We start from the raw sequence: 26,883 nt of genomic DNA, 5'->3' as shown, positions 1-26,883 counted from the left end.
GTTTTAATAAAAGTTCTAAGCTATTTCCCTTTCCTACTGACCAATATCAGTAAAATTACTTTTTTTTTTCCCAAAGTGTGCATTGCTAGGAAGCCACTGTTTTTAAACTCTTTGAGTTGCTAATCCTACAATGTCCCAAAAGCCTTGTATACAGCAACTTTAGTGAGAAAACTACACATTTTCTCCTGATCACTAAAGCAAAAAGGTCCATAATTAGCAATATCCTCACACGCACTGCATTAATAGGCCAGATCAGGTCTATCAAAGTTCAGTAAAGAAGTGGAAGAACTTGAAAAAACAATTAACTTGACCATAAAATGACAATGTAACTTATCATTAGCAATTGCATTTTGCAGAGTTTATATAGAACACACAGGGCAGTGATTCCCAAGCCCATCCTGGGCAGGGTTACCAGATTTTCCATCTGGTAAAAGAGGACGCATGGCCACACCCTGTTCTGCCCCAGGACCGCCCCATTGCGTACCCAGGCCCACCCTGTTCTGCCTCTGGGTCTGTCTCATTCCGCCAATCATGTGTCAATCACACACATAATTAAATGATGAGCTAACTACTGTTCACAAGCAATAATTGTCTATAACTGCTGATAGCTGGTGCTAATTAACACTAATTAGCAATTACATTCATAACTGCCATTAGTCGGTATTCTACTAATATGCACACAAACTCCATAGTGCGCAACTTCAAGAGGGCGTGGAAAAGTTGGATTGGATTTATTATCCTTGATATTCCACTAAGACAAATGTATTAAGTGGTTAACAAAACTACAATGGAGCAAATAGTGCCTAATACTTACGTCTTCTATAACCTGCACGCATATCAGTTCTGTACCTGCCTTCATTTTGGAGCGAGTATTTACATCGGCCATTGAGCTAGCCAGTGGCGTAGCGAAGATGAGAGGTGCCTGGGGCAGTGGCACCCCTCCCCCGTCCTTTTCGCCACTCCCTCCCGCTCCTTCCCAGCCCCCCTCCTGCCACACATGCCCGTGCCATTCCCTTTCCCCGTACCTCTTTAACATTCGGGGCACGAGCAGCCACCCCGACCTGCTGCTCGCACTAGCGTCGACTCTCTGACGTCACTTCCTACTCACGGGTCTAGTCATGGCCGGGGGCGCGCATGGTGGGGAGGGCAGGCAGGGGAGGTAGAAAGGAGGACAGGTGCTGGCCACTATCAGAACAGCGCCTGAGGCTGACCGCCCCCTCCCCCCCTTATTACGCCACTGGAGCTAGTGTAAGCGCGCATATCTAAAGTTAAGCATGTAACTGCGGATTTCGTATTCTATAATGAAATTGCCAATATAGAATTTGCATTTAATAAGCTTAATCCCAGCACTTAAAGCTAGATGATTTATAGAGAATTACCCCCATGGGACTCATTTCCTTTTAAGTGGGAAGTGGGATTATGGTGGGGTGGAGTTAGCCCTGTGTTTGCATCTTAGAACAAAATCTACTCACCATCCACTGGTCATGTGATAATGCGAAAGCCATATAGCCCTCCCCAGGACCACTCATTTCAACCAGCACAGTGTGGTCTTCTCGTGTGAAGGACAGAAAAAAACAGTGGGCCTCGGTCTCAGGGTCACAGGTCGAAGGATTCCTCACGCAGAACTTAGTGTTTCCACAGCCTGTAGCATTGAACTGAACAAACAAGCAGAAACCTAGAGGTCATTCAGAAAACTCAGCATGACTAGCTCTGTAACACTGCCCTGAAGAAATCAGGGCTCTTACAAAAGAGAGGGCTTCCCAGCACAAACACAGACTTTATTTTAAACTCTGAACCTATAATTACTTAAAATGCTTTTATTGTGGGGTTAAGAAAGCAAGAGTTTAGCTATAAATTAAATCTTTTACAAACATTCTGAAATAAATGGTCTGTAATTTCTGAGGTATAATGAGACATTTTGTTAATATACCAATGAACAATGGTCATGGAGTAGAGCTTCAAAGTACAGTCTTCCCTGTTTGTTATTGGCTTTTAATAATGAGGATCTGTCAGGTGGAAGCACTGGGACATATGAGTCCCACCCACACTCCACCTAGGTTCTGCCCGTGTGTACATCCTGCAGACTACACGCTGTCAGAGCACTTAGTTAAAGAATAGCATAATTAAGTGCATAATCAGTGCTTAACTTTATAAAATTATCCCCTTAATGCAAAGGTACCTAACGAGCATATTTGGAAATATCCTTGTACATCTGTTTTTCAATGACAGAACATTCCAGACTGTATCTATTGCAAGGCAAACACCATGAAGGCTGGAGAGAGAAGAATAGAAGAAAAGATTTAAAACTATCCTTCCCTTCTATAAAAGGCATATCCCATACAGGTAAACTAGGGACATCCCTCCCCTTTAGAATCACTGAGTTATGGAATAACCTTACATCCCAACTTCGAAATTCGAGCTCCCTCCAATTTTTCCGTAAACATCTGAAAACGTGGCTTTTCTAAAAAAATGTAACACTTCCCCCCTCTCTGGTACCCCTCTATACCTTCTTTACACTTAATCCTATAACCCTCCAATGGAGTTCCTTTCTATCCCAGCCCTGTAAACCATGCCGAGCTCTACGATTGAGGAGAAGGTGCAGTATACAAACCTAAGGTTTAGTTTAGTTTAGTTAGATTTAGGACAGCAGTTCTCAAACCACTCCTCAGGGCACATCCATTCAGTTGAGTTTTTAGGATATCTACAAGATTTGCACATAAAAGAGGAAGAGCATGCAAATCTCTCTCATGCATCTATGGATATCCTGAAAACCACACTGGCTAGGTGTTTCCCAAGGACTGAATTGAGAACCACAGATTTAGGAGATGAAAAGAGAAATAAGATTTCAGGAATGGAGAGTTTATGTGTTGGGGGATCAGGGAGTAGAAGAGGGATAGGGAGGATGGGCATAAAAAGATCCCTCCACGCACCTCCATAGTCCCTCAATTCCCCTGGCTCTCTCCCCATTCACCACTTCCGATTCCCTCACTCACCTCACACTCACTCACTGCACTTGCTCTCTCTCAGCTTGCCACAATCTCCTCTTCAATGTAATGCTCCCCCCCCTCGTATCCCATCCCTCAGCTTCCCGCCCTTCCTTCTTGTGAACCCGTCACTCAAACCCCCCCCCCCCCCACACACACACACACACATACAAATCTTGGTGTGTGAGGACAGTAGCAGTTTAATGCACTAGAACCCAGCCTCCTTCACCACTGCTCATTGCTGGTGTCACACTTCAATTGCGCAGTGCAACACTATGGACCCAGCAGTAAGAAACGGATGACGAGACTCAAGGCACCACTTTCCTATTGGTTTTAAAAGTATTTCCCCGTGTCCCCTAATCTTTGTAATTTTTGAAACAAAACAAACAAAAAAAATAGATTCACTTTTACCCGTTCTGCACTACTCAGGATTTTGTAAACCTCAACTATATCTCTCCTTAGCCATCTATGGGCCATGTGGCACTTTCCACATGCTAATGTCCATTGGCGTACACTAAGCTTTAGTGAAAGGACCCCATATTTTGGATAAAGCAGAGGTGTCATCCCAATGCATGCTCATATTTTTTTTTCTAAAACAACACAACCAAACGGTGACGGGTCAAAAGCGCGCGAGGACAAAGGCGTGCCGACAACCGAGCGCGGACAACTGAGCGCAGGGCTTAATCGCGCCGAAGAAAACCCGTATTTTAGAGGGCTCTGACGGGGTGTGTGGGGGGGAACCCCCCCCCCACTCTACTTAATAGGGATCGTGTTGCCTCACGCTGCCATGTTGGGGGTGTGTGGAGGGTGTAACCCCCCACATTATACTGAAAACTTAACTTTTTCCCTAAAAAACAGGGAAAAAGTTACGTTTCCAGTATAATGAGGGGGTTACAACCCCCCAACCCCACCCCCCAATGCCAGCGCGATCTCTATTAAGTTAAGTGGGGGGGGGTTCCCCACCAACACCCCCCATCGGAGCCCTTTAAAATACGGTTTTTCTTCGGCACGCCTTTGTCCTCACGCGCTGTAGACTATGAACCCAACCAGACATGTAGAGTGTGTGTACATATTTTCTCCTTTTTTGTGGCAGATATAAATTTGTGCGTGAGCATTTGTGCACTATTAGGGCTGGTCACCTTAGCAAAACAAACATAAAAAAATTAAAATAGACATACTACTGTAACAGTACTTACTGGTTTCACTAGATGAGAAACTGGATGAGACGTGACAAGGGATTCCGCTGTGCTTATGTGCGTTGTTAGCGGAGGAGCTCTAGGCTGGGAGACAACAGGGCTTGGAATCTTTATACTGTAGATTTTATATTCTTCAACAACAGTGACTCTGAAAAACAAGCCTCAGACGTTTAAGAATGCTTGCATTCATCCAGGCTGCAGTGAACACCCAAACTTGGCACTCGGCAGAATAGAACAAGGTAAGCATTTGTTTTGACACTGATTAAGTAATACACATTTAGCTTAAAGGCCAAAACATGTCAAAACAAGGAGATTAGTGCATAGGGCTAAAACGATAAGCAGATACAGGCAGACCCCAGGTAAAGAACGCGTTACATTTTTAAAGCTGTTCTTAAGTCAGATTCGTATGTAACTCAGAACTTGTAGATTTTAAGATTCTTGCTGCTTTCCTCTGCTCCCAGCTGACAAAAGGGCCAATTGTCCTAACCAGTGTTCCCTCTAACATACAGCATGCACCACCACACACGGTTCTTAATGTGGCCATGCATCCTTCTTGAATCTGCTGCAGGACAAGTGTAGGACTCTATGCCACTGGAAATACTGCTCAGTGAAATCAAATGAAGCCTCAACCGTGTTCTTAAGCACAAGTCGCACTTTAAGTTGGGTGTCTATAACTTGGGGACTGCCTGTACTGTATACAAATCCTTGCTTCTGATTTAGGTGATACAAACGGACTACTCTAGAGCTGGGACAGACAGATAGTAAAGAGATACTGTGTTATCATTCACTGAGCTGTGTACTAGCAAATTCATAGAAAGATCCTTCCAGAACTCAGACAAGACTAAAGGAGAGAAGATGCACAGAAACTTGCCCTATCCAAAGGAAATAAGCTAATTACTCTGGAAGCACATGTGCACAAAATGTAACTCAATCACATTAAATTTTGTATATTGTGAATGTATATCCTCAGTGTGTATCAAAAACAAAAAAAGGACTGCTGAGTGGAATGTACAAGGTATAGGAATATTTATTGAAATTCTATACAAAATTATAATCCATATAAATGGCTCTCATATACATGGAGTATGAAGCCAACACGGTCTGTGTTTCAGAGAACACTCCTTCCTCAGGGGTCCGAGATATCCTCTGTATCACATATAGAGAGTCATACGGAGAACAACGTTGTGGTTTAAAATCATTACAATTTGTGAATCAAAGGAAAAACTTCTTCCGGGCTAACGCACAGTGTGCAAGCGAAATGGAAACTATGAACTATTAGATCTTATTCTGAATTTTCTGCTTTTAGGTTATTGGTTCAATCACTTTTATTGTCTTCTTGATTATTGTAATATTATTTACCTGACAATTACTAAGAAAGAACTAGCGAGACTTGCATTAGTACAGAACACAGCGGTCAAAACGATCTATGGCTTGAAGAAATATGATCATGTCACGCCTTTTTATTATGAGTTGCACTGGCTGCCTGTGGAGGCTCAGGTGTTGTTTAAGGTTCTTTACGGTACAGCCCCTCTTTATTTGGTTAACAGATTTTCCTTTGCTTCCTACAGACATAGTAGAACAGGGATCTCAAAGTCCCTCCTCGAGGGCCGCAATCCAGTCAGGTTTTCAGGATTTCCCTAATGAATATGTATTAAAGCAGTGCATGCACATAGATCTCATGCATATTCATTGGGGAAATCCTGAAAACCCGACTGGATTGCGGCCCTCGAGGAGGGACTTTGAGACCCCTGTAGTAGAAGAACCCATCCTTTGTTTAATTTTCCTTCAGTCCAGGGTTGCAAAAGTAAAAAATTTCTTAATCACACTTTGGCATCTCGAGCTGCCTTTCAGGAAAAAGAATTTTGAATTTTACTGCTCACAACTCAATTTTATTTTAGAACACAATTGAAAACCTATCTATTTTCTAAGCATCTGACCAACTAAATCACTTCATTCCATGTATTATGACTATTATTAGTAATCTTTTGTAAACCGCATTGAACTAATGGTTACGCGGTTAACAAGCACAATGTTATGTTATGTAGTGCACGCCACTATTACACGTGTGTAAACCGAGTGCTGCACTACTCACGCATTCTAAAAGAAACTGCGCATGAACACGCGAGAACTGTTACTTTTTCAGCATCAGGTCCCAAACTCCGGAATCCCTTACCAGTATCTATACGATTACTGAACACTCTTGACAAGTTTAAGAACGATCTTAAAACTTTCTTATTTGAAGACGCTTATAAATCATAAAGATATAAGATTAAGATCTAACACGGGGACCAAATTGTGCAGGTTGAGTTCTGCAAAACATACAACTACCATATTGTGCTTTCCCACCCCTTCTTTACTATAAAGTTTTGTAATTCAAATTACCCTAAATTTCTGTATATGTGAAATGTGAGATTGTTAGCACCAGATTTTAGGTTGTAAGCCGCTCAGGTAATAAACTTGGAAAATTTATAAAGATATTTTGCAGACTAGAATATTATGTATTGAACCCAAACAACCATTACCCAAGGAGAATGGGGAAAAGACTCTATAAACCAAAGGCCCTATTAAGGGAAAGGGATTTGTATACTACCTTTTGTAATTATATAACCACACTCAAAGCAGTTTACATACAAGGTACTTCAAGCATTTTCCCTATCTGTCCTGATGGGCTCACAATCTATCTAATGTACCTGGGGCAACGGGGGGATAAAGACCCTTGCCCAGGGGTCACAGGGAGCAGCATGGGGTTTGAACCCAAAACCTCAGGGTGCTGAGGCTGTAGCTTTAACCACTAAGCCACACTTTCCTCCTAAAAAGTGTCAAGAGTTCCAAACATAACATAAATTTTTATTTATATACCGCAAAAGTCTGTCGGTTCTATGCGGTTTACAAAAGAGATGGGCTGACTATTGTCAGTGAGCTACAATAGATAGAACATTGACATCAACAAGTTTCATATCAATATGCTGCTTTGGAGGGATTACAAGAATTTTGAGAACAGATGGGTTTTTAATAGCTTTCTATAATGCATATATGAGGTTGATATTCTAACCATTTGGCCCAGTTCAGGATCCCTGTAAGCAGCTTGGTATGATAAGAGTTGGTTAATGAATCTTTTCTGAATACAGCCTTTGACTGAAAGGAAGGTAAAAAAATGATAGGGAACTTGTGGAGCGGCTTGGCGTCGAGAACACAAACTGAGCAGTTAGGTAGTTAGGCAGTAGGCCATGTAGAGCTTTGTAGAAAAGGCATCCATACTTGAAGAGAACTCTTCCCTCGACAGGAAGCCAATGGATTTTTTGGTAGAATGGAGTTAATGATCAATTTTTTTCAGGTTAAATATTAGTCCCACTCTGCTGTTTTGGATTATACTTACAAAGCCGTGCTAGCGGCTGCCGCCCAGAAACAGCTCTGAAGCCCTTTAATTCTCTATGGGCTTCGGGGGCCGTTAGCACGGCTTTGTAAAAGAGGCCTTTAGTTTCCGTAAATTACATTACATTAGGGATTTCTATTCCGCCATTACCTTGCGGTTCAAGGCAGATTACAAAAAGAGTTATAGAAGGTTGATTACACAAGATATCTGGTCATTTTCAGGGAGAGTAAATAGTAGAGTAGGATGTTTCGGGGGTTGGGGAGTTAGTGGGGGGAAAGAAAGAGACTTGTGGCATTAGGTCTTTTTCAGGGATTTCTTGAATATCTTGAGGAAATGCCTGCGTTATCCAGCTAGGTATGAAATATTGCAGTAGTCCAGGAAGCTTAACACTAGCAATTGGACTAGTAATCAGAAAGGTGCAAGTTCAAATAATTTTCTTATGGATCTTAGTTTCCAAAACAGGATGAAGCCTTTGCATACAACTTGGTCCACCTGAGTAGTCATAGATAGCTGTCTATCAAGGTGAACTCCCAGTCTCACATTGGGTCAAAGAAGGTCACTACAGTATGAAAGCACTTCTTTATCCTGGACGATCTGCACTACCCATCTCAATATTGTACATTTTACTTACAGGAATTGGACATGCTTGGGTGCATTGTTGGGTGCATCCCAATAAGCCCCCACTTCTGTTTTCCTCTTTTTGCTAGTGTGGCTGACAGCTGAATCCTGAAACAAAAAAGTGCTTATTACCGTACCTGCTGGACCAGCACTTTTACGCTCTCAATTCTAAAGACAGCATAGTTTGAATAATATTTAATTTCATATAATAACCCACTTTAAAACAAGCCCTTATAGCGAAGGCTGAATCTTTTAAAAAGACAGCTGCACAAAAACAGATGTTTTCATAGTCCTGCATGTGCTCGCTTGTGAATTAAAGACCAAGCACAGGCTGAAGTGAAGAAAGCACCAGCCCCCTCATTCTGTAACTGTGGAGGGGCATAATTAAAATACCCCGTCTAAGTCCCCTTTTAGCCTAAGGTACTAGACGCTCAAAGTAGGCAATAGAGAAATGTCCATTCTTGAAAAAAATATTCAAAATGTGGGTTTTTTTCTAGAATGGCCTACCTGTATGTTCAGGCGTTTAATCGCCCAGACCGCCATCACCTTTAAGCCCTTTTCTCGGAAAAAAAAAAAAAAAAAATACCCCGCCCATGTCTCAAATGCCCAAAACAAGACCTTTTAGGTGTGGGAGAGTTCAGTCCTTCGCCTAAATAACGATTCTCTAACCGGTGTCTGTCATAAGCACCGGTTAGAGAATCATGGAACTGTCTCTCCTTTATCCCACCCACCCCCACCCCATACGATCGCAGCAGGAGAGATGCCCAATCTCTCCTGACGACACACTGCGAACACTCCCTCAATGATCGGCAACAATGCACATATTTCCATTGATTAAAAGTGATCAAATGCGGAAAGGACATCTGATGAACTAATAAAAAAGTTTATGCTTATGTTATAAATGGTATATATTGCGCTACTCCTATCTATATTTGTAATTTATTTTTGAGCCACATGACAGCTACCAATTTTCTGGTGTACCATCAACTTAAACAATTCTCATATGCCCACATTCTTTATTACATTTTTCCCTCTTTGGGTCGTACCTCAAAATCCTGCGTTTCTAAAGATTCATTTGCCTGCATATCTCCTTTTATCCACCACTCCCTGAAACCATACCTCTACATTTCCACAGGTCAGAAGTTGAGAAATATCAGCATTAATTAATGTGAAGGAGCCAACAGCATCACCATCCAGATTCTCTGCATCACGAGCTTGGATGAAAAAGCCTCTGAAGTAGGGCCCAGATATCGTAACTAAAACCATAGATAAAATCAAGGTAAGTATCCCATAGAAACATCTGGTCCATCCCGTCTTTCCCCTAGTGCTAGCATACTGTGCTCTTGCGGGTCACCACATTTATGTTTCTCATCAAGACACCAATGTGGAAAACAATAAAAATAAGAAAGCTATAAATGTACACAGAAAGCAGCTTACAAGAGCACAATGAAGAACATGAGGGCTAAGCAGAGGAGGCAACTTTTCAAAATGACTGGGGATGTTAAGTTCAGCACAAGGTACCTTTCCTACATACATAGTGAAGGTATGTGCTCAGTATTGGGAGGGAGAAGTGTGTTTAAGCACCCACAGAGCTGGCAGTTCTGCAAAAATCCACAGATACACAAAGTGCTAGTGAGCAGCGGCCAGGAACCTCCCACTCCCCCCCAAAAATCAGCAGAACCATGGAAAAGCCTGCATTAAAAACAAGTGTTTCCATGCTTCTTACATTTTAGATCAGAACATTCAATGAGTCATTTATTGTGCATTTTATTATTTATTGTATTTAATATATGGCTTATTTTGCCAGCAAGTCAAAGTGGTTTACGAAATTCAAAATATCAAAATGAAAGCAAAATAAAGCATTCCAGTGTGCAGAGTAAAATAAAGGAAGGGGGATGGGACTTGATATACCACCTTTCTGTGGTTACAATCAAAGCGGTTTACATATTATATACAGGTACTAAGGCCCCCTTTTATCAAGCGGTGTACGGTTTTCTTTTATTGCAGATAGCTATGGTAAAAGCTCCGATGCTCATAGAATTCCCCTGGGCGACAGAGCTTTTACCACATCAGTCTGCAATTTTTAAAAAAAACCCTTATGCAGCTTGATAAAAGGGGGCCTTATTTTGTACCTGGTATAACGGAGGATTAACTGACTTGCCCAGAATCACAAGGAAAATCTGGACCCCCATGGCCACGCCCCCAGACCTGCCCAATTCCGCCCGCGTCACACCCCATCCCCACCCCCTTAACCTGTTCATGCATTGGGACGGCATCCGCGCATGCAACGCGATGATGTCACACGTGTGTGACATCACCACGTTGCATCCATTCTTTCGCGGATGCCGTCCCGACATCGGAAGCTTTTCAAAACCCGGACAAAAGTGCCAGGTTTTGAAAAGCCATCTGGACCCCTGGACATGTCCAGACGTCAGGTAACCCTATGCTACAGTGGGAATTGAACCCAATTCCTCAGGTTTTCAGGCCACTGCACTAACCACTAGACTACTCATTCGCTAAAGCAAGCATGCCTAAATACACCCTGAAAAGAAAGAGAAATTCAAAGGCCAGCCACTGGGACATTAGATTAATGCTTACACTAGCCAGAAGAAAGTATTGCTGTACTGTACTTCCTCTCCACAGATATTAAGTGCCAGGAACATGGTTGGGCTTATTCTTCAAAAAATGCCTCCACCCCATTCATTTCACCTACTGTCAACTCAATGTGTCTTTTTACTAGTTTATCTCATATGTCAAGTTCCATCCCATTTGGTTAAATTTTCTATGCTAATTTTATGTCCTTCTGAAGCTGGAATTCCTGCTATTACAGAAAAGCTTCAGGCCATTTTCTTTTTTGGGGTGGAAGAGGGAAAGCTTATTTCACTATAGCTTTTTTGCCTATTTTTCAACTCACTGGGGCAAATTCTATAAACGACATCCCGATTGTAGGCAGTGGTGGGCCCAATCCCTCCTGCCAGCTCCCCCCCATATGATTATGCCCCTACCTTGCAGGCATGCCCCACCCTGACCCTGCCCCAAGCCCACCCAGACCCCATTAGTACCTTTTTTTCATTGGCTGGCCGGAGGGATGCTTATTCTCTCTGCAGGCTGGCCCATCTCCACAGAATGGTGGGCCTTCCCCTTCCCTGTGCATCGTGGGATGCACCGGGGAGGGGCCTTAGACCATGACTTGCCCAGGTGCTTACGCCCCTCCCATAGGAGGGGTCTTAGACACCTGGGTCAACTGGAATCTTAGGCCTCTCTCCCAGTGTATTCTGGGATGCACTGGGAGTGGCCTAGGATTTCGACTGGACAGATCCCTTAGGCCACCTCCCATGGGAGTAAGCATCCATCTGGCCGGCCAGTGAAAAAAAGGTACTGCCAGGAAATGTCTTAGGAAGGTGGGGGGGGGGGGGGGGTTCCGGCAGGAGGGACTTGGCATCCCTCCTGCCGGGGAATGTTTTGGGTGGGTTCCAGCAGGAGGGACTGGGCATCCCTCCTGCTGGGGGATGTCTCGGGGGTGGGGGTGGAGGGTTAGCAGGAGGAATTGGGCACGCCTCCTGCTGTGGATACTCAGGGGCTTCCAGCAGGGGGGACTAGGCATTCCTCCTGCTGGGGGATGTCTCGAGTGGGGGGGGACAGGTTCCCTGCCGCGGATGTTAAACTGATTGTGGCAGGAAGATTCCCTTGCCGCAATCAGCTCAGCAGCAACACAGTTCTCTAACTGGTGCCTGTGACATGGATGCTCATTAGAGAATCATGGTGGTTAGGTGGGCTTAGGCATCTGTCCGTGAGGACAGACATAATTCTATATAGGACACTCATGTGCGATTCTCAAAAGCCATTTATATGGCTTCTGAAACCAGGCATCCCATACAGAATCCGTCCCAGTGTCTTTCACCAGTTTTTCTGACATACCAAGTTTCATCCCATTCTGTCAAATGTTGTCATTTACCCCCATAAGTTTACTAGTAGGGAGAAAGTCACTAGAATTCTGTGATGAAAATAATAATATTCTTTATTGAATCACAGCTCTTTTTTAAGCTATCAAGCTTACACATTAAAAGCAAACGCTTATCATTTACAGCAATGTCTTGATTCAGTTTCCAATAACGCTGGAACAACGTTGTTCCAGCGTTAGTGGAAACTGAATCAAGACATTGCTGTAAATGATAAGTGTTTGCTTTTAATGTGTAAGCTTGATAGCTTAAAAAAGAGCTGTGATTCAATAAAGAATGTCATTTACCCCCAGACAGATGGAAAAATAGACACACAGACATTCTCAACCCCTTCTGTATAATTCTTTTCAACTTCCATTTAGTTGGAAAGAATGAAAAGGACAGAACAGAAGTCCAATAAATACATGTCAATACAATCATCAACAAACCTCTTTTCATTTCAACTCTAAAAGAAATACTTGCAAAAATAGCTCCACTTCCTCCCCCTTCCAAAAATATATACTGTAAATTTAAGGGAGAGGGAATCAAAGCCTCTGCATCTCAAGCTGTAAAAGAAAGTGACTTCCAGATCCTGAGAAAACAGCACCACCCTCTCTTGGCCAGCAGATGTCACCTCTGCAGTTACGTAGAAAGAAGAGGAGTTACAAAGCTCTGAAGATTCCACACATAGGGCTAGATTCACTAAGCCAGTGTTTTTCAACCTTTTTTGGGCAAAGGCACACTTGTTTCATGAAAAAAATCACGAGGCACACCACCATTAGAAAATGTTAAAAAATTTAACTCTGTGCCTATATTGACTATATATAAAGTAATTCTCTTGAATAGGAATCAAATAAACACAAAGAAAGTATTTTATAATTACTTTATTATGAAATATTAAGTAAACAGAATAGTGAAAAATTATAAAATACTTTATTCAGTGCGAAACCTGGGCCTGTTTGGCTGAACACAAAGCTGATATTCTGGCTGGAATCGAAGAAAGACACACACGTAGCTCTTCGTCAACAGCTCTCAGTCTCTCTCTGTATTTAGTTTTTATAGCATACAAAAATAGACAAATATACCCTCCATCCTTTTTATTAAACCACAATAGCAGTTTTTAGCGCAGGGAGCTGCGCTGAATGCCCAGCACTGCTCTTGACGCTCATAGGCTCCCTGCGCTAAAAACCACTATTGCGGTTTAGTAAAAGGTGACCATATTGTAAAATATAGACAGCAGATATAAATTCAGAACTGTGCATAGTAAGTGAAGGGAAGTTTTCATCTCTGGGAATTTACCCAGTTAACTATTAAGTTATTTGGGCAAATTCCTTTGAAAACTGTGGTAATACTGCCTCCACTTTGCTAAATTTAAAATAAAATCATTTTTCCTACCTTGTCTGGTGATTTCTGGTTGCACTTTCTTCTTCTGACTGTGCATCCAATCTTTCTTCCCTTCTATCAGCCTGTATGCTTTCTCTCCTCCACACCTCATTCCCTCCCCCAACTTTTTCTTCCTCTCTCCCTGACCTTTCTTTCTTTTTTTCTGTTTCTCTTCTTTCCTTCTGTTTCCCTGTCTGCCCCCTTTCTTTCTTTCTCCCTGACGTTCCCCAAGCCACTGCCACTGCCGCTGCCATCGGGGAACAGGACCCACCAATGGATAACAGGCCCCAAAGCCGACGCCAACGCATGCTCTCCCTGACGTCAATTCTGCAATCGGAGAGGAAGTTCCGCCCAGCCAGGCAGCGATTGGCTGGCCCGAACTTCCTCTCCGACTGCAGAATTGACATCGGGGAGAAGAAGACTTATCGGCTCGATAGATTAGATCGCTAAGACAAAGTGAGTCCTGGGTGATCGACTCACTTTGCTTTAGCGAGCTACTGGCGCCCCTGCTTTAGAACACTGCCTAGGACCCTGGGGGAGCCCGGGCCCCCTGTCAGCTCCGGGCCCCTGAATGCAGGACTGGTAGTACTGCCCTGATGGCGGCCCTGCGGCACACCAGGCAACATTTCGCGGCACACTAGTGTGCCGCGGAACAGCGGTTGAAAAACACTGCACTAAGCAAACCGATCGGTTTGCGAACCCGATTTCCCTCCGACCCGATTCACTAACCTAAGTAGCGATCCAATCCCGATCCATGCATGCAAAGCTGGAAAGACGCGATTCACTACCCTTTTTTCCTGACACACTGAATGGCTGGCCGATCAAGTACAAGCGACTGGTGAGGACCAGTCGCTTGTGTAAAAAACTGCTCTCTGCCCCGACTCTTTTCTCTCTGGCTTCCCGGCTCTCCTGCTCTCTCTGCCTCCCCTCACTCTCCTGCTCTCTGCTGCAACCTGCTCTCTGCCTGCCCCAACTCTCTCTTGCTCCCCCGACTCTCCTGCTCGCTGCCTGCCCCGACTCTCTCTGCCTCCCCCGACTCTCCTGCTCTCTGCCGCTTATCTCTCCCTAATTTCTTCAGTGTTTCTAGGCCTTTTGCTAATTCACAGCTGAGAATGGAGCCACTCTGCCCCAGCCGAGCCCTGCTCTTGCCACCCCAACTCTCCTGCTCTCTGACACCCTTTCCTGCAGTGCGAGCACGTGGTTTTAAAGTGGAGCTGCAATGCGGGGAAGTGTGGAAGAGAGCAGGAGAGTCAAAAATTGCCTGACCTTCCAGAGCAGGAGACTCGGGGCCAGTAAAAATAAAAAAACCCAGGAAGAATGAACACCGAACGCATGCGCAGACCATCTAAGGAAAAGCAGATGGTCTGTGCATGCATCATGATCACATACTAGCGATCCATGCGGTCGGAGGTAGCATTCCTCCAATTGCCCTCATTTTAATTTTATTGTTTTGTGAATTGGTTGGGCCTGCACGGATCGGGCACGGAGAGTCAGGTAAGTGAATCTAGCCCATAATTCCTGAGCTCCAATGCTCAAAACCTAACATCAGTGCTCAAGGCAATTAGGGCCAGATGCACAAAAGCTTTCTGTGGCAGTAAGACTCATTAAGGCAGTTTTACTGTCACGGAAAGCTCCCCTCCTGAGGCACAAAAGAGTTATCCATGGCTGCTACCGATGGTTGTAGCAGAAATCGAGAGAACCCTATGCAAATGCATTACAAGGAGCTCATTAGTAGTCTAAAGAGCTCGCCTTGTGATGCACTAAGGAAACGCCCCCACTTTAATGACAAATTGGAGTCATATTTTACCAGCAACTCTGGAGCTGCACATAATACATGCACACAATACATGCACAACAGCTGAGCCCATATAAAATACAGTAAAACCAACAACCACACACAGCATCTGGGGCTAAAAAAAAAAGACCCCCACACTCTCACTGAGCCCTCCCCCTCACGGACAAACCGGTGCTCTAGTGGGCCGGGCCGGATCAGATTTCCCCCCCAAGTAAAAAGGCACCTCCCATGGCCGGGTCCCCCACTCCAAAAAAGCATTCTGTCCTCAAGACCCTCCCCCCATCTGGTTGAGACCTCACACACACTTGATGATTGTCAAGAGGGATGCCCATTTCCTTCTGCTGGTAGGTCCGTCAATAGGGACACCCCCCTCTTGACAACCCACCTTACCTTTCAGATAAAAATTGGCAGGAGGGATGCCCAATCCCTCCTGCCAGCAGGCCCGCCTCTTCAAAATGGGGGCCTTCTCCTTCCCGGTGCATCCTGAGATACACTAGGAGGGGTCTAAGGCCCTGATTGGCTCAGGACCTGCTGCAATCAGCTAAACCAGCAGCCAGGGAGAGCAGGGGCTGCTTTTTTGACAGTTTGGGCAAGCAGGAGGAGGAGCTGTGCTAGCGATTGCTCTTCTATTTTTTACCGTTGTCTTGGAGTGTTTACGCATCCTGCTCTTAGCATCAGACTGCTGCTGGCATTAATGTGCACAGGATGTTCAGTGGACACTAGTATGGGAAACAGTATGTACTGTACATCAAAGATGATCGCAAATAGATTTAAATGTAGTCAAACACATGTAAATGAGGTCATCTGTTACTCTCTCCCTAAGCGCAGAGAACAGCGCACAAATAAACCCTGCTCTTACCCCTGGAAACCTACCACCAGCTTATAGCTGCCACCGTGGAGTGATTGAAGAGAGGATTTCTTGTGATTTTAAACAGAAAATCTGCCCGTTTTGATTTCTTTTGGAAATGGATGGAAGCCTGTGTGAGCCTCTAAGCACCGGTATCAAGAGATAAGTATGCACGAGTCCAAACAAACCCAAAAGTGAAAGCCCACATTGGTGCCTGTTTCCTGTGCTCAAATAAGCCTTTCAAGAAAAAAAAATAATTGAAAAGCATATTCAAAAATTCAGAAAAATGGCACCAATATGAACTTCAGAAAACAAAAAATGGAAGTGACACTACTTGTTTTTTTTTTAAAACAAAGGTGATTCAGAACTGCAACCCATATGCATATCTCTTTAAGTGCTCACAGAATTAGTTGTCAGACTGTGGAACAAGTCCGCGAAACAGCTAAGTGCGGCAGATTTCACACCTGAGCGCGGCAGTACGGGTTCTTTGAAAAAGCCCAGGTGGAACACGTTAGAACCCAGAACGTGTTTCCGAGCCCTACCCAGCTTTTTTCAGAGAAGTTTTCACGTTTTGAATTTACACATTGATTTCTCTGAATATGAATTTGTACACCATGTCTCACGTGCAATGATTAGAGGTAATTACTTCAGACGCTCCCATCATGCGGACTTGTTCTGCAGTCTGACAACTAATTCTCTGAGCACTTAAAGAGATAGAAACATAGAAACATGACGGCAGATAAGGGCTACAGCCCATCGAGTTTGCCCACCCTATTGACCCTCCCTATTAAGTCTAATGACCCCCTTGAGTATGATTGTAATTATACTTCCACTCTACTGACCCGCTCTTTCAAGTCTATACCCTAGTGACCCTATCCCTTGGCATGACCCTCGTAGGGATCCCACATAGGTATCCCATTTTTTCTTGAAGTCTGAGATGCTGCGTGCCTCAATCACCTGCACTGGAAGCTTGTTCCAATGCTCAATCACTCTTTCCGTGAAGAAGTATTTCCTGGCGTCTCCACGAAACTTCCCTCCCCTGAGTTTGAGCGGAAGTTTGCATATGCATATGAGTTGCATATGCATATGAGTTGCAGTTTTGAATTACCTTTGCTTTAAAACAAGTAGTGTCACTTTCATTTTTTGTTTTTTTTTTGGGTATTCGCTCCTTTCGGAAGTGAGTTGTGAGTTTTGTTTCCCCGATTCCTTTGGGTTTCCTGCACCAATATGAACTTTGCATCCAGGTTTGTCGGGCACATGCGCACAAAAGCTGCGCTTATGCAAAACATCTGTGTGCAAGTTCCTCCCCCCTTACTTGCAGTTTCACAGTAATTTAATTTGAGCATTGCGGGAGTTTTTCTGCACGGTTCTGGAGTTATGGGATGGGTACTGCTGGCTTTAGTGCAGGTTTGAACACTGGAGCCCTGGATTACAGATCACTTTCATCTTGAAGGAACCACAGTGACTGTGATATTCACTCATGAAGCTAAGGAAAGAGCCAAGAAAGAAATAGACAAGCAAAAGAAGAACATCTTCATTTTAAAAACACAGCTTCTATAACACTTCCTAAGCCGCAGGCACTGAGCACACTGTACCTTTAATACGATCCCCCGGTGTAAATTCAATCTTGTTTACTGTTATATTGTGATGGGGTGGCGTGGAGGCATGATGGCCGTGTCCTGGCTGCATGCTCTTGCAGGCCCGTGTTACTTTCCCATTCTCATAGCCAGCGACCAAAGACAGCGCAGAGATGACGAAAGCAATCTTTCCCAGCTCCATCTAAGCTAACTACTACAGAGAGAATGAAATACAAGCATAACGCAGTCGTCTTAAGATCCTTCAATCAGTATGTTCACAGCACACCAGTATTTCAAATTTCCTCCTAGTTAGCCCATCATTAATGCAAATGAGGAGGGATAATTGTCATGCCGACAACCCCCTATTGAAGTCATAGATTGTCGTAAGAGAAAAGGAAAAGGCGAGGGATAGCAACAGTTTAATTTTAGATTTGCTGGCTTTCAAGCCAGTCCTCAGGGCACACCTAGCCAGTCAGGTTTTCAGGATATCCATAATCAATCTGCAGATTTGCAAACAAGGGAGGTAGTACATGCATATTGATCCCATGTGAATTCAGCTGGGTGTGCCCAAGGACTGAACTGAGAACCACTGTTTTAGACTACCCAGCTACTGATGGTCATACTTATTGAAACCCAAATGGCGGTCATGTCATTTATTTATTCAATTTTCTATACCATTCTCCCAAGGGAGCTCAGAACAGTGGACATGAATTTATTCAGATACTCAAGTATCTTTTCCTGTCTATCCCGGCAGGCTCACAATCTATCTAAGTACATAACAAGTATTTCCATGGTGTTGGGAGGGAGGGGGAGTGGAGACATGGATGCCATATCACCCCCCAAAATCTCCCTATACCCTGCTGCTGCTGCTGTTTCAGCAGCGGCAGCAAAACAAAGATAAAGGCATTGTTGGGTTGCTCTATTCATCCTCACGGCTGCCGGCTCTGGCCCGGAACCAAAAGTGATGTCAGAAGGGAGCAGGGCCAGCAGCCATGAAGATGAATAGAGCAGTCCCACAACACCTTTATCCTTATTTTACTGCCGCTGCAGAGAGGGGGGTCAGGTGCTGGTTGGAAAGGGGGAGAGAGGGGGGTCAGGTGCTGGATAGAAAGGGTGAGAGAGGAAGATCACCCCCCCAATCAAGTTTTTCAAGTTTCAAGTTTTTATTAAAATGTGATGCTGTCGCTTATCAAATGTCTAAAGTGAGTTTACAATTAAAAAGTAAGGGATAAAAAAAAAAAAAAAAACGCCAATAACAATACAAAATATCCTAAAAACAATATTAAGTAACTGGTGTACTTTGATATTGAACAGACTAGACAGGAAACGAAAGGAAGATGGGGAGGAAATACAATTGAAAAAAAGGAAAGAAAATATTGAAGGGAAGAACAAAAGGAGGGTAAATACTGCCTATTGTTTCCTTGGATAGATTGATGAGTGAAAGAATGGAAAAAGATTAGATATTAAAAGCTTCCTTAAACAAATGGCTCTTGAGAAGGCCTTTGTAAGCGGTCAAAGTTATTTTCTTCCCTCACAAGAGTGGGCAGAGTGTTCCACTGCCCCTGAGTACTAGGGGGTGCTGAAAAGGTCTCAGTCCAACCAAGAACGGAATGATGAGGAGCCATGATACTTATAAATTATTCTACATATTCATCACTAAAACACACTTGGCACATCGTGTCTGAAGTTTCTGTAACCCTTCCAAAGATGAGGTCTGATCACTGAAATGCTGCTCCCCTGCTGCAATCTTCTATGAACCACTCGAAAATTGTTGCCCTTTCAAACTAATTTTAAGGTTTGGAAACAAAATACAGTAAAACCTTGGTTTGCGAGCATAATTCATTCCAGAAGCATGCTTGTAATCCAAAGCACTTGTATATCAAAGCAAATTTCCCCATAGGAAATAATGGAAACTCAGACGATTCTTTGCTCAACCCAAAAACTTTAATACAAAATACTATACGTACTCGTATTGCAAGACCTCGCTCGTTTAGAACAGTCACTACACTCCTGCAGCGTCAGAGAGAGAAGAACCATCGGCTCAGTTTGTGATGTGTGTATACTGTATGTACTTGTAATGCAAGACATTGCTTGTATATCAAGTTAAAATTTAATAAAATGTTTTGCTTGTCTTGCAAAACAAGTTACTTGCAATCCAAGGTTTTATTGTAGTCAGATAGAGCAAGATCAGGCGAGTTGGGCAAATGGTCTAGGCACTGAAACCCCAACTGTGTCAAAACATCTAGCCAGCCTTATGAGCAGGTACATTGTCTTGCAAAACAAAGAGAACTCTTTTCCACAGCTTCTCTCTCCTTTTTTCTTTCAATGCCCCCTTTAATCGGCACAGCAAGTTACAGTAATATTCTGCATTAACTCTTTGGCCCATAGTTAGTCATTACACTACCTTCCTGATCCCGCAACACTGTGGTCGTTGCTTTTCCTGCTGACTTTTGAGTCTTAAATTTCTTTGGCATTGGAGAACCTGAGTGCAACTATTTCATATACTGTTGTTTTGTCTCAGGATCATAGTGCTGTAAAGTGTAGTTACTTACCTGTAATGTAGGTTCTCCATGGACAAATCAGCCACATATGGGTGATGTCCCAACAGCTCCCATTTGCAAGATAAGCTCTCCAATAGCTCAGAGAGGGTTTTTTTTCCCCTCTCTGAGCATGTGTGGTACACTTATCCGGAAAATGGGAGCTGTTGGTACATCACTCATATGTGGCTGACTCATCCTGCTTTTCTTAGGAGAACCATCAGTAACAGTAACTAGTCATTCCAAAAAGTTGGCAACACTGAAAATGCTGCAAAATCAACTTGGAAATGTCCATTCGACGCAACATGTGCTACTGATGGACCATTGGTCTGATCCAATATGGAAATACAAAGGGGGGGGGGGGGGCTGAAAAGTTCTCGGACCAACCAACTTCTTAAATTCTGAGTGTTACTTTACCACCGTAGCTGAAAAGAGTATATTATGTTATTTTGCAAGGTGCCAATCTACAGAATCATAATGCTATGTTTTGACATTGTTTCAGATCATTGATTGAACCATGTCAACAAAAAGTGTGGAATTTTCAAGTGTGGAACTCTAAGCCTTGAAGAAAACTCCAAAGGAAATCCATGAATGTTTAATGCAAACATTGAGTGACAAATGCCCATAATACTCCACTGTGAAGAAGTGGTATTCAGCGTAGAGATTTTGAGACTGAAGATGTTGCAAGGTCTGGGAGTCTTCAAACTGTGTCAGCTCCTGAAACTGTAGACCATGTTCATGACCTGATTTTGGGAATCGGTGATTCTCAATTTGGGTGATCGGTGAATATTGGCTAAAGCAATTGCTGAGACACTACAGATATCCAAGGAATGTGTAGGGTATGTAGAAACTGTCAGCCAAGTGGGTCTAAAATATTTGAAAACTGACAAGAAATGATGTTGAGTGGATATTTCCAAGTTGATTTTGCAGCATTTTCAGCATGCTGGTGCCAACATTTTGGAAAGACTAGTTACTGTCGATAATACATGGTTACACCACTAATGATCCTGAGACAAAAAAACAGTCCATGCAAGGGCAACACTCAGGTTTTCCAGATCCAAAGAGATTCAAGACCCATAAGTCAGCAGGAAAGGTTATGGCCGCAGTGTTTTGGGATCAGGAAGGTGTTGTAATGACTGCTATCTTCCAAGGGGCCAAACGGTTAATGTAGAATACTACTGTAACTTGCTGTGCCCATTAAAGGAGGCATTGAAAGAAAAAGGAGAGGAAAGCTCTCTTTTTGCAAGACAATACACCTGCTCACAAGGCTGGTAAAAGGATTTTTTGACACAGTTGGGGTTTCAGTTCATAGACCATCTTGCTCCATTTGACTATTTTCTGTTTCCAAACCTTAAAAAAGAGTTTGAAAGGATGACAATTTTTGAGTGATTCAGAGGCGATTGCAGCAACGGAGCAGTATTTCAGTGACCAGATATCTGAGTACAGTGGTGCCTCGCATAACGAACGCCTCGCACAGCGAACGCTGCACACAACGAACTTCATGTCTTGATTCATACAACGAACTTCGTTTCACACAACGAAGTCGCCCGAGCTGCGTTACTCACTGCGCTTAACTGCCCTCTCTCACAGCCCTTTGCCTGGCTCCCTGTGCAGTGGCGGACCGTCGGCTCGCCTCCTTTTATGGAGGGGCCCGGCGCCTACTGCTGATGCATTGGGGGGGCGGAGCTACTCTCACCGCTTCCCCGATGCTAGAAAAAAAAAAAAAAAGAAAAGTTTAAGTCCCAGTTTTTGCCGCTGAGACTCTGCCCTCTCTCACTGTATACAGTCGTCCTTTTAAGATAAACTCAATATTTTTTATATATCATGGCTTCTAAAAAAAGCAGGAAGGTGATTTCTGTTGAAATGAAACGGGAAATAATTAGAAGGAGTGAATGTGGGGTAAAACAGTGTGACCTCGTCAAAGAGTTTGGCCTCAGCAAGACCACCATTTTCACCATTTTGACAAATTTATCTTTTTTTATGTCATCTTAGCATATTTTATGCTGCAGAACGAATTATTTTTTTTAACATGTATTGTTATGGGAAAACGCGTTTCACATAACGAACTTTTCGCATAACAAACTTGCTCCTGGAACGAATTAAGTTCGTTGTGTGAGGCACCACTGTATTTTTTGGAAGGGTTACAAAAACTTCAGGCATGATTTTCTAAGTATGTTGAACTTGGGGGTGAATGTGTGGAATAGCTTGTGAGTTTCACTGTAGAGAATGACACAGGAACTCATGTTCCCGTCCCATCCCCAAGAGTTCTTTTCCTATCCCTGCCCCATTCCTGCAAGCTCCAGCCTCATTTGCACACGCGTCAAACACTTTCAAATCATAAGTGTTCGAGGCTTGTGCGGTTAAGGCAGAGCTTACAGGAATGGAGGGGGGACAAGGATAGTGACAAAACTTTCGGGGACGGGATGGGGAAATTTAGTTCCTGCGGGAATGGGGACAAATTTGTCCCCGTGTCATTCTCTATTTCATGGCTCCACATCATTCCCTTCTTGGTTTGGCTGAGAACTTTTCAGCATCCTCTCGTAAAGGGTATCAACAGAAGTCCAATTGGCTTTTCAGGAAACCATGAGCCAATTTATGGACAGCAGCGTTGTCCAGAATATAACGAGATGAAAGCATATGAGAGTGTAAAAGATTTCTTTAGTGTGTTAGATAAATGGCCTTCAAATGTTTATGTGTAAGTTGGTCATGTGATTTTATTCCCAGATCTTTGGTGGAACAATATCTCCTTTTTTTGAGTTCAATAATTTTATTGAATATTATAAATAATATACAGAAAGCAGTTCAAGTACATGAAAATTGAATAAGAAATAGTGATGTAGAAACAAAAGAAACCGTAATTGCATTCATTTGCATATAACAAATTATTAAGAAGAATTCAGAGTATTTGAAACTGCTAAGAAAAGAAATAGAAAGGGTAGATAAGCAGAGAGGATGAAGTAAAAGAAAAAAGAAAGTGAGGATGAAGTAAAAGAAAAAAGAAAGTGAGGATGAAGTAAAAGAAAAAAGAAAGGTAAAGAAGGAGAAAGAGAAAGAGGGAGAAAAAGAGAGAGGTAGAAGTGTCTACGAGGCAGAATGAACATATGAATCTAAGAACGACCAAGGTGATTTATTTCGCATCAATTTTGTAGAGAAACGAGATATCATGTTCTTTTCATATGCATATGATTCGAATTTATGGTACATGCTCAAAGAGTTCCACCAAAAGGTGTAGTCTAGTAATGTAGACAATATCTCCTATCTGTGGTGAAGGGGGGGAAGTGAGTCAATACTGCCATGAGAAAAGAAAATCCCCTTCAGTTTCTGAGGGATTCATTTCAAGTTTGGTATCAGCAGGCTGCTGTGCTAATCTCTGAGGCTTGCTGGAGAGAAATTAAATTGCCCAATTATCACTGGGGTCGACCTCAAGAGCATATGAAGAAATAAAGGGATTCATAGGAACCAGCTTTGTGGGTGCTTGAGTACCCCTAATATTCAGGTTTCAGGTTTATTTAAAAATTTGATATACTGCCTTATCAAAATTCAAAGCGGTTTTACATAATATAATAACAAAAAAATAAAAAGGGCATGAGTTAAAAACAAATTACAATTAATATTACAAACAATCAAACGCACTGACAAACATTAACATACCGATACAAAATGGAGAAGGGTAGAAATGCATTTGTATAATGAGAAAGAGAGGGGATTAAAACAAAAGGGAGGGGAACAAAAAAATAAATAGTCTGGTACTTTGTAAAATAAGTTAAAATGATTAAAAATGGCAAGGAACAAGTTTCCATTGCCGTCCTTAAAAGGACTGTTATACTCCAAATCCGTCTTTAAAAAGAAAAACCTTCAAGTTACTTTTAAATTTATCAAGTGATGAAATTTCTCTTATATAATTTGGTGTTGAGTTCCAGATGGAAGGGGCCGTAACAGAGAAGATATTAGTGCGCATAGTATTAATGTGTCTTAAAGATGGAATAGATAGAAGGTTTTGATTAGATGAACGTAATGTAAGATGGAGGGTGTGGGGAATTAATAACCTGTTGATGAAATCAGGTTGGCCAGAAGTTATAGTCTTATATGTCAGTAACATTATTTTATAGGAAATTTGATGATCTATGGGAAGCCAATGGGCGTTGATCAAAAGAGGTGTGACATGATCGAATATTTGAGCTTTTGAAAATAATTTTTAATGGCAGTATTTTGAATAATTTGCACATACTTCTTGACTATGTCCAGGAAGAGTTTGTTTATATTACGTTTAGCACCCCCAATCATTTTGAAAAGTTGGCTCCTCTGTAGGGATTGAATCAGTTGTGCTAAAAGGTAACAGGCAGCACAGCATGGGGAGCAGCCTAGTGGTTAAAGCACTGGGCAGATAGCCAGCAAAGCCTGGTTCAAATTCTGCCGTTGCTCCTTGTAATCTCGAACAAGTCACTTAACCTTCCTATTCATTCATGTATAAACTGTGGATCAAGGAACTATGTAGTGTACCTGAATATAACTCACCTCAAGCTATTACTGATTTTAGAGGAGCCTCACTAGCAGAGGTAGCCATCCTTGTTTTAAAAAAAAAAGGCTGTGAGCTAAATCCAAATAAAACCACCAAATTAAAAAGAATGGGTAATAAAACAGACTCCTAAGGAACAGCAGAATGACAGTCCTATAATGCATAGAAAGAATTATTCCAGAACTACAAAATGATCTGTTACTGTAGTAATCTGGTTCAGAATGCAACCTTCTAGAGTAATACAGCATTACACAGCCTGCTCAGAAGCAAAGAATGGTCAATCAGATACTGTTAACAGAGGAGAGGAAACAGCATTTTCCCACTTCAAATACCTGCAGATGGTCACCCTCAGGGGGCTGCCCCTCATTATGAATGCAGGGGCCGTCAGTGTGCTGAGACGTTGCAGCAACACAGGAAACTGCTCAGAATCCTTCGGACTGTCAGTGGCAGGATCAGGTGCCGGAAGTCCCGAAGAAGTGCTGGAGTTCAAGCTGGAGATGAAGGCTTTGCTGTGGAGGGGTAAAATGCGGAAGTGCAGGAGCACAGAGCATGTGCAATGGTAGAGGTACTTAGGAGTCCTGGGAAAGCAGCCAATGAAAATACTGAGCTGGGGTGGGGTAGGGGGCTGCGAGAGGGAGCCCGAGTCAAAGCTGAGATGTGAGTGCTGGGGGTTGTGTGAGAACGATGCAAGAGAGGCTTGCCGGGACGGTGCATGAGAAGAGAAAAGATCAGTGTTTAGGTGTGCTGGGTGTGGGAGAGTAAAGAAATAGAAGCTGAGCAGTGATAAAAGTACTGGGTGGTAGGAGGGTAGCAGAAGGCTTGCTGGTGTCACTGATCTTGGGACTTTGAACGGGGGTGTTATTCCATAAAGAATCACCTAGATTCGGGCAGCAAATATGTGACCATCTCTGGGAAAAAAGTGACAAAAGTCACCAGACACAAAAAAGATGAGTAGAAAGCCGAGGGAGCAATATGTACTGGGAGGAGAGAGGCTGACATGCACGGATAGGGAGAGGGACTTTGGGGTGATAGTATCTGCAGATCTGAAGGCGAAGAAACAGTGCAGCAAGGCAGTGGCTGTAGCCAGAAAGATGCTGGGCTTTATAGAAAGAGGCATAACCAGCAGAAGAAAGGTGTTGATGCCTCTGTACAGGTGATTGTGTTCAATTCGGGAGATCGCATATGGCGAAGGATATAAGATGACTTGAAATGGTCTAGAGCAGGGATAGGCAATTCCGGTCCTCAAGAGCCGGAGCCAGGTTAGGTTTTCAGGATATCCACAATAAATATTCATGAGATAGATTTGCATGTCAAGGAGGTAGTGCATACAAATCCATCTCATACATATTCATTTTGGATATCCTGAAAACCTGACCTGGCTCCGGCTCTCGGGGTCCAGAATTGCAACAAAAATGGTAAGGGGTTTGAGCCAAAAGGTATACAAGAAGAGACTGGAAGATCTGAATATGTATATTCTAGAGCAGGGGTGTCAAATGTTGGTCCTCGAGGGCCGCAATCCAGTTGGGTTTTCAGGATTTCCCCAATGAATACACATGAGATCTATTTGCATGCGCTGCTTTCATTGTATGCCAATAGATCTCATGCATATTCATTCAGGAAATCCTGAAAACCCAACTGGCTTGCGGCCCTCGAGGACTGACATTTGACACCCCTGCTCTAGAGGACAGGGGAGATATGATACAGGCATTTAAATATTTAAAACAGGGGTGTCAAACCCTCCTCGAGGGCCGCAATCCAGTCAGGTTTTCCCCAATGAATATGCATGAGATCTATTAGCATACAATGAAAGCAGTGCCTGCAAATAAATCTCATGCATATTCATTGGGTAAATCCTGACCCTCGAGGAGGGACTTTGACACCCCTGACTTAAAAGGTATTAACACAGAACCAAATCTTTTCCAGAAAAGGGTAAAACCGGAGGGCATGAATTGAGATTGCAGGGCAGTAGACTCAAGAGTAATGTTAGGAAATTCTTTTTAAGAGAAAGTGTGGTGGATGCCTGGAATGCACTCCCTAGAGAGGTTGTGGAGAGCAAAAGAGTGACAGAATTCAAAAAAGCTTGGGACAAACACAGAGGATTTCTAATCAGAAAGTGAAG

At 43.1% G+C, this 26,883-nt stretch overlaps 1 protein-coding gene across 5 annotated transcripts in view; it reads right to left on the bottom strand.

Moving 5' to 3' along the window:
- FRRS1 (ferric chelate reductase 1) overlaps positions 1 to 26,883 on the bottom strand; it is a 92,424-nt gene that overhangs the window by 47,740 nt on the left and 17,801 nt on the right. For 2 of the 5 annotated variants that reach the window (XR_004536604.1, XM_033916178.1), the window contains exons 1-6: positions 25,097 to 25,929; positions 17,730 to 17,925; positions 9,291 to 9,427; positions 8,185 to 8,279; positions 4,181 to 4,328; positions 1,473 to 1,655 (exon numbers count right to left, since the gene is read on the bottom strand). Coding sequence is in view for 4 of the 5 variants with exons in the window: in XM_033916178.1 (XP_033772069.1) it covers positions 1,473 to 1,655; positions 4,181 to 4,328; positions 8,185 to 8,279; positions 9,291 to 9,427; positions 17,730 to 17,913 (747 nt within the window). In the remaining variant the exon portion in view is untranslated. Of the gene's footprint in view, positions 1 to 1,472; positions 1,656 to 4,180; positions 4,329 to 8,184; positions 8,280 to 9,290; positions 9,428 to 17,729; positions 17,926 to 25,096; positions 25,948 to 26,883 lie in introns of those variants that run through there. The other 3 variants (XM_033916179.1, XM_033916180.1, XM_033916181.1) reach the window with 2 other exon arrangements.

This window comes from Geotrypetes seraphini, chromosome 12 (genome assembly GCF_902459505.1).
Source record: "Geotrypetes seraphini chromosome 12, aGeoSer1.1, whole genome shotgun sequence".
In the NCBI taxonomy this organism is placed as follows: Eukaryota; Metazoa; Chordata; class Amphibia; order Gymnophiona; family Dermophiidae; genus Geotrypetes; species Geotrypetes seraphini.
Note: the sequence above shows the minus strand (reverse complement) of the source record. Positions and strands in the feature narration are given on the sequence as shown.